The sequence below is a fragment of the Pseudorca crassidens genome, chromosome 10 (genome assembly GCF_039906515.1).
Source record: "Pseudorca crassidens isolate mPseCra1 chromosome 10, mPseCra1.hap1, whole genome shotgun sequence".
In the NCBI taxonomy this organism is placed as follows: domain Eukaryota; kingdom Metazoa; phylum Chordata; class Mammalia; order Artiodactyla; family Delphinidae; genus Pseudorca; species Pseudorca crassidens.
The window spans coordinates 19985208-20004158 of record NC_090305.1 but is presented as its reverse complement, the minus strand read 5'-3'; the positions used below and the strand labels follow the sequence as shown (position 1 = coordinate 20004158).

Sequence of the window (18951 nt, the reverse complement as noted above, 5' to 3'; positions counted from 1 at the left end):
AATAAGTGTAGATGTTACTACATTTATATAGTTTACCCGTAACAACTACTGTGTATTTTCTGACTAATGGATAAAATCTTCTTTTATTTGCCTACATCTTTTATGTCAAACTTCAAAATGCTGCCCTCTCCTCTCTAATATTTTGAAGTTTGATGAATAAACCTGTACTCCATTTATGCTTCCCCTCTCCCCTAAATCTTCACCTCTTCAGAATAAAAGAGTTCTAAATTTTAGGTTCTAAGTAGAAAGCTCTTCCATCTACTTTATAAATTCAATCTCATTTCTCAGGACCTCTCTCAACGCCGGTATGTCTTCCTTATGGTGTAGGGAACCAAAAATGCACAGCATATCTAGCTGTGGAAACGGAGTGGTTTTTGAATGAACAAATTTCATTTTGTTTCCAGTGTCCTTTCCGGTAACACTCAGTGTTTAATGGCCTTTTGTAATGAAACATGCAATGTAGTGTCTTAAGGGAATAGTCTAAGCTGGTGCCTGTTTATTAAATAGTTTAGCTTAGAACCCATTATTCTAAAAGTATAATTGGAATTACTTTTCCCAAATGTTTCTTCATATTTGCCTGTTGCTCTTTTGCCATAATTTTGCCTATTCAAACAGCCTCATGAGAACTTGTTGTCTCTCAATTTCTCATTTTGATTTCTGGAACGGCGTGAAGGCCATTTGCAATCTTGAAGGTTTCACGTTACTGGTTCAACAAATATTTATTCAGTTCCTAATGGAAAATGCAGTGATGAAAGATTCCCATATGAAGCTCGCAGCCTAATGTTCTTCTGCTAGATCATTGGTTACTAAAGCGTTTTGAGTATAGACCTCCGTTTTAAATTAATTTTTTATTGGCCCTCATTCAATAGTCGTGTTTTTAATGGCTGGTCATTGGGAACAATATGTAGATCGGGAACTACCATTCTAGGTAATTTATGAAAGCATTAAGCTCCAGTCCAGAACTGGTCAATGGGTTTCAAAACTCCACTGTTTCATGGTTCCCCATAAGTGACAGTCACATAAACACACACACACACACACACACACACACACACACACACACACACCCATAACATTTGCCCAAGTTCTGTGGCATTCAGGGTTTTTTTGGTTTGTTTTTTGGTGGAATTTGGGCATTTAAAATCTATAGAAATGCTGTCTACTAGTTTTGCTGTAATCATATTGTTTTTACCCATTCAAAGAATTCTAGTAGGGTAATGAGGCCCTTTCAAAATTAAGATATTCCCTCACCTTCACCCAGTTGATATGTTTTCTTAAGTATTTGGAAAATTTCCTAGTCAACTAGTAGATCCTGTAATAAAAACTGAGAATTTATATTCACTTTTTTTTTTTTTTTTTTTTAGTTTCCAGATCTTCCTTGAATAGAAACTTATCCTGAGAGAGGACACAGTGTCAGTCTGCCAGTCCTGGAGTTGTTATTTACCCCCAAGGGGGTTGTACTTACTGTAGCATGGTTCCAGTGTCTCACTTTTGAGTGAAATTTGCTCTCAGCCTAGACTCCAGAGAACTGAGGAGCCTGCCTTGTCTGTTGACTAGCACACTAGATCACTAGGTGAGCTTGTCATGCCTGGGTCCAGCTTGTTCGGATGCTTCAGGGTGAGCCCTTATGAGTGTTCTGCAGGGTAGGCCATGGTCCCTGCTGGTAGTTATGGACATGGGGCAGGGGCCATCACCAGACTCTGAGCCCTGAGTACAGCCCCCAGGCAGGGTAGGCAGCTGTCTGTGGTTTGCTCTTCCTAACTTTGGCATGCCACTTGCAACAGGTTGCAGAGACTGGTGTATGCTGAAGCTTTTAATCCCGACTACACCTTTTATTTTAATTAAGTTACTTCATTGATTTTCTATCTTGCTGAGTCATGCCAGTGCTTTAAGAATTTTATATTAATGATTTTTAGAGTCTTCTGTAAGAAGCTCATTAAATTTTTTGACTTGCCTAATTTCTTCTTCTTCTTATATATTAAATATATAATTTAATAAAATTATATAAGCAATATAATTTGAAATAAATGCTTTGAAAAGAAATTGAAAATACAGATAAACAAAAGAAAATAATCTAATCATCTGTTGAGATACATTTTAGAGTATTCCTCTACCCTTTTTCATAAAAATTATATTTATTAAATTTTTTTGTTAAATAGAGATTTGCTGTATATACACTTCAGTATCCCTTTTTTCTCATTTTATATTAGGAGCATTTCTAATAGCCTTAAACATTGATCTATAAATGATGCCTATCATTTACTTGTGTTAAAATACTGTAATTTACTGAACCAATTTCCTATTGCTAGAACTTTAGGTTGTGTCGTATATTTTGTTATAATATAATTTTGTTATAAATAATTCTGTAATGATTATCTTTGTCATGTGCGTCTCTATTTCCTTAGGATAAATTTCTGGAAGTGGAATTATTGAGGCATATATATATATATATATATAGCTAAAATTCTGTGGAAAATGCCACTGGTATCTTGGAAAGTGATTGCACTAAACCTATAGATTGCCTTGGGTCCTATGGTCATTTTAACAATATTAATTCTTCCAATCCATGAGCATAGTTTATCTTTCTATTTGTTTGTGTCATCTTCAATTTCTTTCATAGGTGTCATAGTTTTCAGAATACAGGTCTTTTACCTCCTTAGTTAGATTTATTCTAGGGTTTTTTTTTTTTGACATAACTGTAAATGGGATTGTTTCCTTAATTTTTCTTTCTGATAGTTCATTGTTAGTGTATATAAACACAATAGATTTCTGTATATTCATTTCATATCCTGCAACTATAGTGAATTCGTTGATGAGTTCTAGTAGTTTTTTTGGTGGCATTTACAGGGTTTTGGTATCATATCATGTGCATACACTAACAGTTCTACTTCTTCCTTTCCAATTTGGATGGTCTTTATTTCTTTTACTCGTCTGATTGCTGTGGCTATGACTTCCAATACTGTGTTGAATAAAAATGGTGAGAGTAGGCATCCTTGTCCTGTTCCTGATCTTAGAGGAAATATTTTCAGCTTTTCACCATTGGGTATGATGTTAGCTGTGGGCTTGTCATTTATGGCCTTTATTATGTTGTGTGTTCCCTCTATACCCACTTTGTTGACAGTTTTTTTTTTTATCACAGATGGATGTTGAATTTTGTCAAAAGGTTTTTCTGCATTAATTTAGATGATCATATGGTTTTTATTCTTCAGTTTGTTAACGTGGTACATCACATTGATTGATTTGTGGAAAATGAATCATTATTGCATCCCTGGGATAAATCCCATTTGATCATGTTGTATGATCCTTTTAATGTGTTGTTGAATTCAGTTCGCTAATATTTTGTTGATGATTTTTGCATCTATGTTCATCAGTGATTTTGACCTGTAACTTTCTTTTTTTGTGGTATCTTTGTCTGGTTTTGGTATCAGCATGATGCAGGTCTTGTAAAATGAGTTCAGAAGCATTCCTTCTTTTGTAATTTTTGGAATAGTTTGAAAAGGATAGGTGTTAACTCATATTTAAATGTTTAGTAGAATTTAGCTGTGAAGCCATCTGGTCCTGGACTTTTGTTTGTTGGGAGGTTTTTTTTTTTTTTTTTTGGTTCAATTTTATCACTGGTAGTATATTCACATTTTCTATTTCTTCCTGATTCAATCTTGGGGGATTGTGCATTTCTAGGAATTTGTCTTTCTCCTACGTCGTCCATTTTATTGGCATATATATTGTTCATGGTAATCTCTTATGATCCCTTTATTTCTGTGGTATTGTTGTAACTTCTCTTTCATTTCTGATTTTATTTACTTGAGCCCTCTCTTTTTCTTGATAAGCCTGGCTAATTTTCATCAATTTTGTTTATCTTTTTAAATAACCAGCTCATAGTTTTATTGATCTTTTCTATATTTTTAGCCTCTATTTCATTTATTTCTGCTCTGATTTTTATGATTTTTTCCCCCTTCTACTAAATTTGGGTTTTGTTTTTTCTTCTTTCTCTAGTTCCTTTAGGTGTAAGGTTAGGTTATTTATTTCAGATTTTTCTTGTTTCCTGAGATAGGCTTCTATTCCTATAAATTTCCCTCTTGGAACTGCTTTTGCTGCATCCCATAGATTTTGGATCATTGTGTTTTTGTTTTCATTTATCTTCAGGTATTTCTTGATCTCTACTTTGATTTTTTTCAGTGACCCATTGGTTTTTTTAGTAGCATATTGTTTAGCCTCCATGTATTTGTTTTTTGCAGTTTTTTTCTTGTAGTTGATTTCTAGCCTCATAGTGTTGTGGTTGGGAAAGATACATGATATGATTTTAGTCTTCTTAAATTTACTGAGACTTGTTTTGTGGCCTAGCCTGAGATCTATCCTGGATAATGTTCCATTTGCACTTGAAAAGAATGTGTATTGCTGCTTTCGGATGGAATGTTCTCTATATATCTATTAAGTCCATCTGATCTAATGTGTTGTTTAAGGCTAGTGTTTCTTTACCAATTTTCTCTCTGGATGATCTGTCTGTTGATGTAAGTGGGGTGTTGAAGTCCCCTACTATTATTGTGTTACTATCAATTTCTCCCTCTATTTTAATATTTGCTAAGCATATTCAGGTGCACGTATGTTGGGTGCATATGTATTTACAATCATTATAGCTTCTTCTTGAACTGACCCCTTTATCATTATGTAATGTCCTTCTTTGTCTCTTGTTCCAGTTTTTGTTTTAAAGTCTATTTTGTCTGATATTGCTACCCCAGATTTCTTTTTTGTTTCCATTTGCTTGGAATACCATTTTCCATCCCCCTCACTTTCAGTCTTTGTGTGTCTTTAGATCTGATGTGAATCTCTTGTAGGCAGCATATGTATAGGTCTTGTTTTTGTATCCACTTAGCCACTCTATGTCTTTTGATTGAAGTATTTAGTCCATTTACATTTAAAGTAATTATTGATAGGTATGTATTTATTGCCATTTTGTTAATTATTTTCTGGTTGTTTTTGTAGTTCTTCTTTTGCCATCTTCCCTTGTGATTTGATGTCTATCTTTAGTGTTATGTTTGGGTTCTTTTTTCTTTTGGGTGTGTGTATCCATTACAGATTTTTGGTTTGTGGTTACCATGAGGTTTTTATATAGCAATCTATATATATGGTCAATTGCTTTAAGTTGCTGATCTCTTAAGTTAGAATGCATTTTAACAACTCTGCTTTCTTACCCACCCCTCTGTATTTTGACACCATATTTTACATCTTGTTTTGTGTGTCCCTTAACTACTTATTTTGGATATAGACTGTTTTACTACTTTTGACGTTTAACCTTCCTACTAGCTTTATAAGTGTTTTATCTACTACCTTCTCAGTATTCTGCCTTTACCAATGAAATTTTTCCTTTCATAATTTTCATATTTCTAGTTGTGGCCTTTCCTTTTCTACTTAGGGAAGTCCGTTTAACATTTCTTGTAAAGGTGGTTTGGTGGTGCTGAACTCTTAGCTTTTGCTTGTCTGTAAAATCTTGATTTCCCCTTCAAAGGTGAATAATAGCGTTGCCAGGTAGAGTTTTCCTCACTGTAAGTTTTTTTTAATCACTTTAAATATATTGTGCCACTCCCTTCTGGCATGCAGAGTTTCTGTTGAAAAGTCAACTGATAGTCATGGAATTCCCCTTGTACATAACTAGTTGCTTTTCCCTTGTTGATTTAATATTCTCTCTTCATCTTTAATTTTGGCACTTTAAATACAGTGTGTCTTGGTGTAGTCCTCTTTGGGTTGATCTTGTTGGGGACACTTTGTGTTTCCTGAATGCCTGTTTCCTTTCCCAAGTTAGGGAAGTTTTTCAGCTATTATATCTTCAAATATGTTTTCTGTCCCTTTCTCTCATCTCCTTTGGGACTCCTATAAGGTGAATGTTAGGATGCTTGATGTTGTTCCAGGTCTCTTAAGCTGTCCTCATTTAAACAATTTTTTTTTCTTTTTTTCTGTTCAGCTTGAGTGATTTCCACCACTCTGTCTTCCAGTTCACTGATCAATTTCTCTGTATCATCTAATCCACCGTTGATTCCATCTAATTTTTTTTTTTTTTTTTACGGAGGAGAAAGAAAGCGTGGCTTTATTTCTTTGCCAGGCAAAGAGGGAACACAGTAGGCTAGCACCTCAAGAACTGTGTCCCCAATTCCATCTAATGTATTTTTTATTTCAGTTATTGTGTTCTTCAGCTCTATTTGATTCTTGTTTATATTTTCTAACTCTTTGTTAAAAACTTCCAACTTCTGATTTTGTTCATCCATTCTTCTCTCGAGTTCTTTGAACATCCTTTTTTTTAAAGATAAATTTATTTATTTATTTATTTATTTTTGGCTGAGTTGGGTCTTTGTTGCTGAGCACAGGCTTTCTCTAGTTGTGATGAGTGGGGGCTACTCTTCACTGCGGTGTGCGGGCTTCTCATTGTGGTGGCTTCTCTTGTTGCAGAGCATGGGCTCTAGGTGCATGGGCTTCAGTAGTTGTGGCATGCAGGCTCAGTAGTTGTGGCTCGTGGGCTCTAGAGCACAGGCTCAGTAGCTGTGGCACATGGGCTTAGTTGCTCCATGGCACGTGGAATTTTCTCGGACCAGGGATTGAACCCGTGTCCCCTGCATTGGCAGGTGGATTCTTAACTACTGCGCCACCCGGGAAGCCCTGAGCATCTTTTTGATCATTAACTTAAACTCTTTATCAGGCAGATTGCTTATCTCCATTTCATTTAGTTCTTCTTCCAGGGTTTTATCTTATTCCATAGTTTGGAATATATTCCTCTGTCACCTCATTTTGCTGAATTCTCTGTTTTTATTTCTAGGTATTAGGTAGGTCAGTTACACTATTGATCTTGGAGGAGTGGCCTTATGTAGGAGATGTCCTATGGGGCCCAGCAGTGCACACTGCTTTGGTCACCGGAGCTATGTTCTAGGGTTGCCCTCTGTGTTGGTTGCCTGAGCCGTACTGTTGGGGTAAGCTTATTACTATGGGAACTCTGATAGGCTTGGCTGGCCTGCAGCTCAGTTTGGTGCCAGACCACACCTAGTGAGAAAGCTGCCAGCCCATGGAAGGGTGAGGCCAGATCCTGAGATGGCTGAGGGGCTCAAGGTGTCCTGGAGCTGGTGTTGGCCAGCTGGTGGGCAGAGGTAGGCCACAGGGGCAGCTGACTGCAGAACCCTAGGGAATCCTGGGGCTAGTGCAGAACCCCTGGTGGGTGGAGCTGGGTCCCAGGGTGGCTAGCTGCAGGCTACAAGGCTGTGAGGTTTCCAGGGCTGATATTGGCTTGCTGGTGGGTGAGACCAGTTCCTGGTGCTAGTGCTGGCCAACAGGTGAGTGTACAGATTCAGGACAGCTGGCTGAGGTGTCCAAGGTATCCTGGAAATGGTGTGAGCCAGGTGTTGGGTGAGGTTGGGACACTGGGCAGGTGACAGCAAAGCCCCAGAGGGTTCAGGAGCTAGTGTTGGGCTACTGGTGTGGAGGGCTGGATCCTTGGGCAGCTGGCTGAGGGGCCCAAGGTGTCCTATACTTGGTGTCAGCCAACTATTGCCTGGGGCTGGGTCAGGAGGCTGTAGAGCCCCGGGGAGTCCTGGGGCTAGTGCTGGCCCACTGGAAAGTGTGGACGAATCTCAGGGTGGCTTGCTTAGGGGCCCAACATGTCTTGGAGCTGATGTCAGACAGCTGTTCCAAAGGGCTTGGTGTAGGGTAGCTGATCACTGGGTCCCGGGTGGCTGGTTGTGGGACCATGGGGTTCCCGGGATTGGTACTAGTCCCATGGTGGATGAGGCTGGATATAGGGTGACTGGATGACAGTCCCATGGTGTCCTGGAGCTGGTGTTGGCCAGCTGTTGGGTGAGGCTGGGGCATGGGGAGGCTAACTGAAGAGCCCTGGTGGGTGCTGTGCCTACTGCTGGACTACTGGTGGGTGGGCCCAGATTCCCAGGTAGCTGGCTGAGTGGCTGTAATGTTCCAGAGGCTGAAGTCAGGCCCCTGTTGGGTGAGGCCGGATCCCAGGGCTAGTGATGACCCATTAGTGAGTAGGGCCAGAACTTGGGGTGGCTGCCTGGGGGACCCAAGTTGTCATGGGGCTGTTTCAGCCAGCAATGGGCAGGACTAGGTCACAGGCCGGCTGACTGAAGAGCCCTGGTGATCCGAGCACTAGTGCTAAAGCACTGGTGAGTGGGTCCAGATCCAGTGCCACGGGTTGAGGGTCTTGAGGTGTCCTGGAGTTTGCCAGCTATTGGGTTGGGTTGAGTCATGGGGCTGCTGGCTACAGAGCCCCAGGGGGTCCCAAAGCAGTGCTGGCCCACTAGCAAGTGGGGCTGGATCCGAGGGCAGGTGGCTGACGAGCTGCAGGGTTTCTGTGATGGTGTCAGCCCTCTAGTGGGTGAGGCTGGGTCCCGGGGCTCGTGCTGACCCACTGGTGAGGAGCCAAAGGTTTCCTGGAACTGGTGTTGGCCAGTCTTGCTATACCATGTCTCCACCCCTCCCACTGGTCTCATTGTGATTCCTTCTTCATATCTTTAATTGTAGAAGATCTTTTCTTCTAGTCATCCAGTCTTTCTCATTGATAGTTGCTTTGTAAATAGTTGTAATTTTGGTGTGCCCATGGGAGGGGATGAGCTCAAGTTCTTCCTACTCCACCATTTTGGCCACTCCCCATTCTGACCCATTTTTTAATTGGGTTGTTTGTTTTCTTGTTGTTGAGTCTTAAGAGTTCTTTGTATATTTTGGATAACAGTCCTCTATCAGATATATCTTTTGCAAATATTTTCTGAACAAAATATGATACACACACACAATGGAATATTATTCAGCCTTAAAAAGGAAAGAAATCCTGTTCGTACATGTTAGTTACAATATAGATGAACCTTGAGGACGTTATGCTAAATGAAATAAGCCAATCACAAAAAGACAAATACTGTATGATTATACTTATATCAAGTAGCTAAGGTAGTCAAATTCATAGAAACAGAAAGTAGAATGGTGTTAACAGGGGTTTGGCAGGGGGAGGGAAATGGGGAGTTGTTATATAATGAGTATGGAGTTTTGGTTTTGCAAGATAAAATATTTTGGAATTTTGTTGCACTTAACAATGCATATATACTTAACACTACTGAAATGTATGCTTAAAAATGGTTAAGATGATCAGTTTTGCATTAAATGTAGTAAAACAATTAAAGTGCAGTAAAGCAATTTTTAAAAAATTTGTTACATCTCTCTACCAAGAATAACTGATCCAAAAATAAAATGATACCAATTACGATAGCAGCAACAGCTATAAAATATCTAAGAATTAGCTATGAAAAAGTAAATTTTCAAAACCATAATAAAGAGCAAACAAGATGATTTGAATAAATGAGGAAATACTCTCTGCTTTTTCATGGGATTAAAAACAACAACAACAACAACGCTCCTAAGTTGCTTTTTATTATTATTATTATTTTTTTGGCTGCGCCACGCGGCTGATAGGATATTAATTCTCCGACTAGGGATTGAACCTGGGGCCCCGGGAAATGAGACTGCTGAGTCCTAACCACTGGACCACCAGGGAATTCCCTTAAGTTGCTTTTCAAAACTTGTATGTGCCATTAATTGGATTTTTCCCTTAACAGATCTGTGACCTTTGGAAGCATTTTCACATCATTTGTCTACATGCAGTACATATTTCATTCTTGTGAGTGTATTCCTTCATTAGCCAGATATTTACTGGGCACCTACCATGTGACAGACACTTTATACCTCAGCTTTCATGGAGTTTACATCCCTGTGAACAGAATACTGAACATCTTCCCATTTAAAACAAAACTAATCTAATTAAGAAATTATGAAACGTAAGGTAGATAGCTAGTGGGAAGCAGCCGCATAGCACAGGGATATCAGCTCGGTGCTTTGTGACCGCCTGGAGGGGTGGGATAGGGAGGGTGGGAGGGAGGGAGACGCAAGAGAGAAGAGATATGGGAACATATGTATAACTGATTCACTTTGTTATAAAGCAGAACTAACACACCATTGTAAAGCAATTATACCCCAATAAAGATGTTAAAAAAAAAAAAGAAATTATGATATTGAGCTGCTTGTAAATTTTGGAGATTAAAGGATTAATCTCCAAAATTTACAAGCAGCTCATGCAGCTCAATATCAAAAAAACAAAAAACCCAATCCAAAAATGGGCAGAAGACCTAAATAGACATTTCTCCAAAGAAGATATACAGATTGCCAACAAACACATGAAAGAATGCTCAACATCATTAATCATTAGAGAAATGCAGATAAAAACTACAATGAGATATCATCTCATACCAGTCAGGATGGCCATCATCAAAAAATCTAGAAACAATAAATGCTGGAGAGGGTGTGGAGAAAAGGGAACCCTCTTGCACTGTTGGTGGGAATGTAAATTGATACAGCCACTATGGAGAACAGTATGGAGGTTCCTTAAAAAATAAAAATAGAACTACCATATGACCCAGCAATCCCACTACTGGGCATATACCCTGAGAAAACCAGAATTCAAAAAGAGTCATGTACCAAAATGTTCATTGCAGCTCTATTTACAATAGCCAGGACATGGAAGCAACCTAAGTGTCCATCTCCAGATGAATGGATAAAGAAGATGTGGCACATATATACAATGGAATATTACTCAGCCATAAAATGAAACGAAATTGAGTTATTTGTAGTGAGGTGGATGGACTTAGAGTCTGTCATACAGAGTGAAGTAAGTCAGAAAGAGAAAAACAAATACCGTATGCTAACACATATATATGGAATCTAAGAAAAAAAAAAAGGTCATGAAGAACCTAGGGGCAAGATGGGAATAAAGATACAGACCTACTAGGGAATGGGCTTGAGGATATGGGGAGGGGGAAAGGTAAGCTGTGACAAAGTGAGAGAGTGGCATGGACATATATACACTACCAAACATAAAATAGCTAGCTAGTGGGAAGCAGCCGCATAGCACAGGGAGATCAGCTCGGTGCTTTGTGACCACCTAGAGGGGTGGGATAGGGAAGGTGGGAGGGAGGGAGACGCAAGAGGGAAGAGATATGGGAACATATGTATATGTATAACTGACTCACTTTGTTATAAAGCAGAAACTAACACACCATTGTAAAGCAGTTATACTCCAATAAAGATATTAAAAAAAAAGAAATTATGGGTAGCAAAATGCATTTATAGATTGACAATTCTCAGTGAGTTGCCTTTTCTTCCTCTAGCCCTTTTTCTCAGAGCTTAAACTTCTGGAGGATTCCTGGCTTCATGAGATGAATATAATCAAGATGAATATCATTAACGTAATATTTTTAAAAATCAAAGCTAAAGCCAAAATTTCATGACAAACAAAATATCAAAATTTTAAAGACAGGATGCTGCACTGCAATGCCATGCCACCAAGTCTGAGGCAAAAGGCAAAAATGTATGTCCCTATATAAATGCTTTTGTGTATTTTTTAATAATTATTTTTTCACAAACATTAAAGTATTTGAAGAAATAATGAAATGTTGAAAAGTAGGTGTACTAAAACTCACGTCATTTTAGTTTAAATATTTTATTTATACCCAAGCCAGAATTGACTATAATTTTACTTTCCTGATTTTAATGGAATCCAATCCAATTTTTAATAGCTTTAAAAATTGACTTTTGGGAAAAACTAACCATTAAAAAATACACAAAAGCATGTATATAGGAGGGCACATTTTAAAATTTTGCTTTAGGTTCCAATATACGTTTTCAAGGAATTGATAAAGATGTAGTTAGTTCAACCTGCTTTACACAGTGCATGGAAAGCCTTAGAATCGAACACAGAACTTTGGCTAACTGGTTCATTCAATCAGGTAAAACAAAATATTTAGAAAGGTTTCCTTTTTACACTTTTAGGCTAATTATTCCAGATATTGCCTCAGTGCTTGCTTTGGCTTGGTGTCCGATATTTGTACTCATAAGAACAAAGATAAAAGAACTTCATGAGGCTTAACATGGAATCCTTTCTATCAGATACATTTAAAACATATATTTGGAAACATTTAAAGTCTACTGTGAACAGAATTACCAGGAATTTGGGACAGAAGTGACAATGAGAATCTGCTTTAAAGAAATGGATCATACTCAATTATAGAGCTCTGCCTTATTAGTTGAAAATTGGAAGTAGCTTCCCTGTTATTTTCTATTATGATGTGTTTTTTATATTATTTTAATTTCCTGTTTAAGAAATTTGTGGGACTTCCCTGGTGGGCCATCTTGCAACGCAGGGGGCACCGATTTGATCCCTGGTCAAGGAATTAAGATCGCACATGCCGTGGGACAACTAAGCCCATATGCCGCAACTACTGAGCCCATGCGCTCTGGAGCCCGTGCGCCGAAATGAAAGATCCCGCGTGCCGCAACTAAGACCTGATGCAGCCAATTAATTAATTAGATTTAATTAAATAAAACCTGATCTTTTTTTTTTTTTTTCCCGGTACGCGGGCCTCTCACCACTGCGGCCTCTCCCGTTGCGGAGCACAGGCTCCGGACGCGCAGGCTCAGCAGCCATGGCTCACGCGCCCAGCCGCTCCGCGGCACGTGGGATCCTCCTGGACCAGGGCACGAACCCTCGTCCCCTGCATCGGCAGGCGGACTTCCAACCACTGCGCCACCAGGGAAGCCCCATAAAACCTGATCTTTAAGAAAAAAGAGAAATTTGCAGTCTTCCAAAAATGAAAGTGAGAGTGCCACAAATGTACATGAGCTCCAAATCAATTTTAAATTAACACATGAAGAGAATTTTGACCACTTTTGGTTTGGAGTGGAATGTAGAATTAAACATGCACCCAGATTTCATACCATGGATATGCCAAAAGTTATTTTGAAATCCCTCTTGGCGAAAATTATATTCCACTATGATTCAGAGTTGCATCATAACAAGAGTTTGTTTAAAGATTGGAGTTTGAGAAATGTAACATTTGTATTTTCCTTGAAAAAATATGAGAGATCAAATGCTTTGCTGCTAGAGCTTTTTATAAATTACTCAGATTGCGTGGAGTTGGTTCAAGCTTTAAGTAGCTAGCTCTTAAAGATAGTCTGCTAAGTGGTGGGAAGAGAAAAGCAGAGGGAGTGTTTTTAAAAGCATCTATGTGCAAGTAAGCAGGGCAGTGCACTGGTACTAGGTTATCATGTTCTACAGAATAGTAATACACATTGAGAAGTGCTAGGCTTATGATAACTAGACTTATCATGGTGATCGTTTTTAAATGTATAGAAATATCGAATCACTATGTTGTGTACTGGGAACTAACATAGTGTTGTAGGTCGATTATACTTTAAAAACAAACCAAAAAACCCTCATAGAAAAAGAGATCAGATTTGTGGTTACCAGAGGCAGGGGGTGGAGAGAAGGGGATTTGGATGAAGGTGATCAAAAGGTACAAACTTCCAGTTGTAAGATAAATAAGTACTGAGAATGTACAACAGGATCAACATAACTGACACTACTCTACATTATATATGAAAGTTGAGTAAATCAGCTAAGAGGTCTCATCTTATCTTTAATTTTATATCTATATGAGATGATAGATGTTCACTAAAAGAAAAAGAAAGAATGAATTTCAATGTCTCCTGGAAAGTAAAAAAAAAGAAGTGTTAGACTTGACCTGGGGGCCGGGGTGGGGGTGGTGGTGGGTAGCTCGGAAGGCTTATCCAAGGAGGGGATGATTGAGTTATGTTTGAACCTAAAGGATGACTCTCAGTGGGAAAGGAGAGCAGGTGCAGAGACAAAAGCATGGAGGTGGGGAGAGCAGACTGGGTTCTTGAAACTAAATATAAAATTTGGCTTCTAAGAGAGATATGGTAGGGGAGGAAGCAGTAGGACGGAAATACTGAGCTGGGCCCACACCCTCTTTATCTACACAGACTAATGTCTCCTGAGAGCGAATGAGTCATAGAACCTGAAGGAGCAACTGCAGTTCTTCTGAAATACCCAGAGAGAAGCAACGACAGACCATGGGCAGGCAAGTGAGAGGGGCATGAGCTCTCTGGGAAAGTGGAGATAAACCCTCAACAAGTAGGATGGACATTGAAAGGAGGGGAGAAAATTCACCATCAGGTGCCACCAGGCCTGGGTTCTTGGAGGGATGGCCTTAAAAAGTATTTTAATAAAAAAGAGGTTTTTGAGGTGTCAATGCCAAATTGTTCTCTCTTGAAACCTAACAGTATCACTCTTTCCTCTCAAAATGTTCGCGTTTTCATAGCATCGAACAAACAACTGAGATCCTGTTGTGTCTCTCACCTGCTGAAGTTGCCAATCTCAAGGAAGGGATCAATTTTGTTCGAAATAAGAGCACTGGCAAAGATTACATCTTATATAAAAGTAAGAGCCACCTGCGAGCATGCAAGAATATGTGCAAGCACCAAGGAGGCCTGTTCATAAAAGACATCGAGGATTTAGACGGAAGGTAACACGCGTCCTCTGCTTTCTCCCTGGTGACCTTCTTACAATTAGATGTGGCAGGAGATGTGTTCATTGAAAATCAAATGAACCAACTGACAAATTATTTCTTTTAGCAAATTCATAACTTTTACTTGTGCTCACTGAGGCAACTCTCTGATCTCAAAACATTATGACCTTTACTTAATTTCCCACTCTCTCTTAAGAACTCTAATTGAAAATTGATTCCTAGCTTGATAAACAGTGAAATTTCTAAGGTACGTGTGTGTGTGTGTGTGTGAGTGAGTGCTTGGGTGTATGTAACAGCTTTTATTTTCCAGGACTCAAGCCTCCTCTGGGTTTCCTTTCCCACTCCCCCAGAAGTATGAGTGGGGCAGGCCCTTATCCAAACACTGCTGGAGAGCAGATAGACTTGCTTTGACTGCCTCATGGTGATTAAAAACCCAAAATGGCAGAGCCGCAACTGTATCTGCCCTGAACAGCAGCTCTTCTAATCATTTCTTGGAAGAACTAGTGCTGGTACCCGTCTCCCCCCACTTGATGAAGCCTACAGTATAGATCGCCTTCCTCACCAGTTCAGGAGCAATACCAGGACAGGATGGTTGTGGGTTTTGTTTGTTTGTTTGTTTTCAGTGACTGCCAAAGAGATAGCAGCACTGCCTGGCAGAGACAGGGGGAGTTCTGGGTGAGGGATGCTTTGTCAGCCTGATGGTCAACACCGGCAACGAATGAGTGGTTGACCGCACCTTTCCAAGCTCTGCTTCAGCCTAACTTGACCTGGGTGCTTTTTAGCCATTCCCACGTCCGGCTTGACATCCACCGTGTTGTTGAGCTGATTTCTCGGGTCATCTGTGGGCAGTTTAGTGCAGGTGGACTCAGAGGGAGCTGTGTAGTTTTCTAAGAGCTCCCTGCTATAATCGTATAGAAGACCATCGCCCAAGTCTAGAATGTTCTTACACCTGCACACAGATTTGCTTCACTGCATACTTAGTTTCAGGGCCCAGACGCACACTATTAGATTTCTAAATGTTGATAAACACTGTTGCACCTGTAGCTTGTTTGGCTCCTTCGATGGGGTTGCTAGATTAGGCAAATAGAAGGCACCCAGTTAAATAACTAATATATTTTTAGCATAGATAGCTTGCAAGTATTGCATGGGACACAGTTTTAGCGACAGCTGTACTCTAGGAGCGCCTCATGGTTATTTGCTGACAGCCCTGTTTGGAGTCCCTTCCATCTTCTCAGTGGATTCAAGTCAGGGAAACCTCAGACATGGCTTGTTCTGTCACTGGTAAGTTTCTGCAGGCACTCTTGGACCCTGAGGTTTTCTGACTGTTGCGGTTTGGGGACTCCGCGTTTCCTCTCTCCCTTTCTCTCCTAAGTGGGCTTTTCACGTGGTGCTCGCTGAGCCAGCCGTTCAAGGAAGTGTTGCAGCTTTGTGATTAGGAGCAATGATCTTTCCTCACAACCTGCCCTGTTCAGAAGCCTGCCCCCACCACCTATCAGCTCCGTGACCTTGGACAAGTTTCTTAGCCTTTCCGGACCTCAATCCTCTCCTCTATACAGTGAAATTGAGAGTATTACCTACTCTGTCTGACTGCTGAGAGGATTAAGTGATTTCAAACACATAAAGCACTTAAAACAGTGTCTGGCTATATGATAAGTGCTCAATAAATGTCAATTACATTTATCGTTATTACTCTGTCATGAGCTTCTAGTGTAGCTTAGGAACAGAGGTTATTTACAGGAATTCAGATTGTTCTTGAACCTGGCTGGCTCATCTTAACAGAGTGATTGCTTTGCCACAGGCTGGCCTTTCTCTCCTTCACCCAAAGCCTTGGGGGTGATTGATCCTAGTTTCACCGTATTCTGTTGGCAGGCTAACCTAGAGCTGGAATTGTCTTAGTGCTCCGGCACATGAGGAACCAGCTTTATCTCCTGCACATTCTCCCAGCTTTATTCCCAGATGCAGCTCGCCAAGCACTGATGTGCTGAAACACCATCCTCAGAGGAACTCACACCCTATACTCCCCCATCCATCGCTCCAAATTTGACTGCTTCTCTGTGTAGCAATTCACCCGAGGAATCTCTCACCTAGGAGACAGTCAAGAGTAATGACCTACCTCTACCACCCTCTCTACATTTTTCTTCTTCACACGTAACCAACATCAGCAACTCTCATAAGCTGTGGTTCTCATTTTCTAAATCTAACAACTTTTCCCAACCTCTTTGCACATGAAGCTGTCGCCTCCCTCCTGTCTACCTGCTGCCTATGAACAGTTAAGATCCTGCCACGTTTCCCCTTTAATGACCCAGCATGTTGAATAGCTGCGTTTGGAATGTTCTCAAGTTTTGAAATGTTGGCTACTCATTGATGAGAAAGTAGATGTTTCAGAATAATCCTCTATAAATTGAAGTGCGGAATATGTTTTTTGCCTTATTACTAGAAAAGAGCGTGAAAAATTCTTGATACAATGAAGCTTGGGAAAATCAGTGTAATTTACTGATATATAAGTTAAAATAGACATTGTTAGATTAAAAAATCTGATGTTTCCGGTTTGAGACATACTTGTTTGTAAAAAAAAAATTCTTTAACTGTGAAAAAAAAAAAAAAAACTTCACGAGAAACACTACCAAAATAGAGAGGAAATGGAACTTCTTTGCCTCGCCTTCCACCACCACAACCCCCTTCACGGTCTGGTAAGAAATAGAAAAAAAATTACTAAGCCTTCTATTTTGCTGCAATCTGATTCTCATTCTGAAACAGGGTTGCTAGAGTTAGCAAGTAAAAATGCAGAACACTCAGTTAAATTGCAGATAAATGACGACTTTCCAGTATATGTCACATATTGTGTGAGTTGTGTTTTTAAATTATTTCTTATTTATCTGAAATTCATATTTAACTGGGCATCCTGTATTTTATCTGGCAACCATGCTCTGAAATCTTAAACTTTAAGGAAGTCTTTTCTCTTCTGAAAACTTGAGTTGAACTTAGGTTTAGCACACTATACTAGGGGCTAAGGGTTGTAAAGTGATTATAAATCATAGGTATGTCTTAATGACTGCATTCTTTCCTCATATTGGCCCCAGTTGAACCTTAACCAACTTAGCTTTTGTATGACAGCCATCCCTAAAGATGACTTTATTCTGATGGCTCTGTTGATCTCTAACACATATTATTTTGTGACATGGCATTTATCTTCACTTTTAAAATTGCCCACTGATGATTAATCTATATTTCCTTAGATAGTTGAGTATGAGCTATTAGTAGTTTTTCTTTCATGCATTTTATGTTCAACCAACTACAGTTGTTTATAATGCATTTAAGCCTAATAAGATGAATTCTTATTTTCACCATTTCAGAAACCTAAGTATAATTTTTCATCCAGGTCTGTTAGATGCACAAAACACAACTGGAAGTTGGATGTGAGCACCATGAAGTATATCAATCCTCCAGGCAGCTTCTGTCAAGACGAACTGGGTAAATATAATCCATATCGATCAATGTTTTCTGCTATTATTATTATTGGGGTCCTTCTTGTCAACTTGTTTCCAATCTCACTTGAAGCTTTGAGTATATCCTGATTTTAAACTATGGACATTAGATCTTTTAAAAATAATTAACACTGAAAATTCTAAACAGGATTTCTCCAAAAGATCCCTTCATTCATTCATTTGTTCAGTAAGTATCTGATGAGAACTTACCAGGTGTAAACATTGTATTGGGTATTAAGAGATACAAAGATGGATAAGATAGAGTCAGTGTAAATTAGATGATGTTAACATGAGGTGGTGGCAAAGACAAGCCTGTGAACAGCTAAGATCAGGGATACTCTGACAGGTTTCTTTGGTACGGTGTACTATAGAATAGTGGCTCTGAATATTGTATCAGTGCAGACACACAAGATAGATATTCAAGTGCATGATCTTTTCAACAGTTATAATGAAACGCCACAGTTTCGGTTGGGAAGTAAAGTCCTTCAAATTCCATGGCTCTTTCTGGCATAGGTAAGATGCTACAGTTTACATGTGATTCTCAGTATGCTGGCTCCACTTCTACTTTTTCCTTCCTCCTACTCAAGAAAGCAGGTAGAAGTATGAGTAAGGAGGGCTTAATAATAGGAATAAATTTGTCTTTGACCTAAGTGATTAAAAGCGTGTTGTATCAGTAGAAAAAGTTACTTGGGAAGATTCTTAAAACTGCTCATGCACACTGTTTCAGAATGTCTGTTATAAGAATAAAAATATAGATTTGATCTAATTGGGGGAATCATAGAAAGCTTCATGCCAGAGATGGCATTTGTGTTGGGTTTTGAAAGATGGGCAGAATTTCATCAGGCAGAGAAGAGAAAGGAGGACATTTCTGGTCGAGGGCACAGCTTGGGCTGTTTTAGTTTATTTGGGGCCAAATGTGTAGGTTAGTTGGCTGGAGTGCAGGGTATGTGTGTCAGAGTAGTAGGACATAAGATTTCAAAGGTACACTGTAGGGAGGGCCTTGAATATAGCTGAAGAATCATGACCTAATCCAGAATGTTATTAAGTGTGTG

The 18951-nt window shown here is 39.5% G+C and overlaps 1 protein-coding gene across 9 annotated transcripts in view; it reads left to right on the top strand.

Moving 5' to 3' along the window:
- LOC137231652 (cytidine monophosphate-N-acetylneuraminic acid hydroxylase) overlaps window positions 1-18951 on the top strand; it is a 262440-nt gene that overhangs the window by 193030 nt on the left and 50459 nt on the right. For 7 of the 9 annotated variants that reach the window (XM_067752171.1, XM_067752169.1, XM_067752176.1 and 4 more), the window contains 3 exons: window positions 13870-13967; window positions 14208-14411; window positions 17794-17885. In XM_067752171.1, coding sequence (XP_067608272.1) covers window positions 13960-13967; window positions 14208-14411; window positions 17794-17885 — 304 coding nt within the window. In that variant the 5' untranslated portion in view covers window positions 13870-13959. Of the gene's footprint in view, window positions 1-1392; window positions 1574-9593; window positions 9656-13869; window positions 13968-14207; window positions 14412-17793; window positions 17886-18951 lie in introns of those variants that run through there. The other 2 variants (XM_067752170.1, XM_067752173.1) reach the window with 2 other exon arrangements.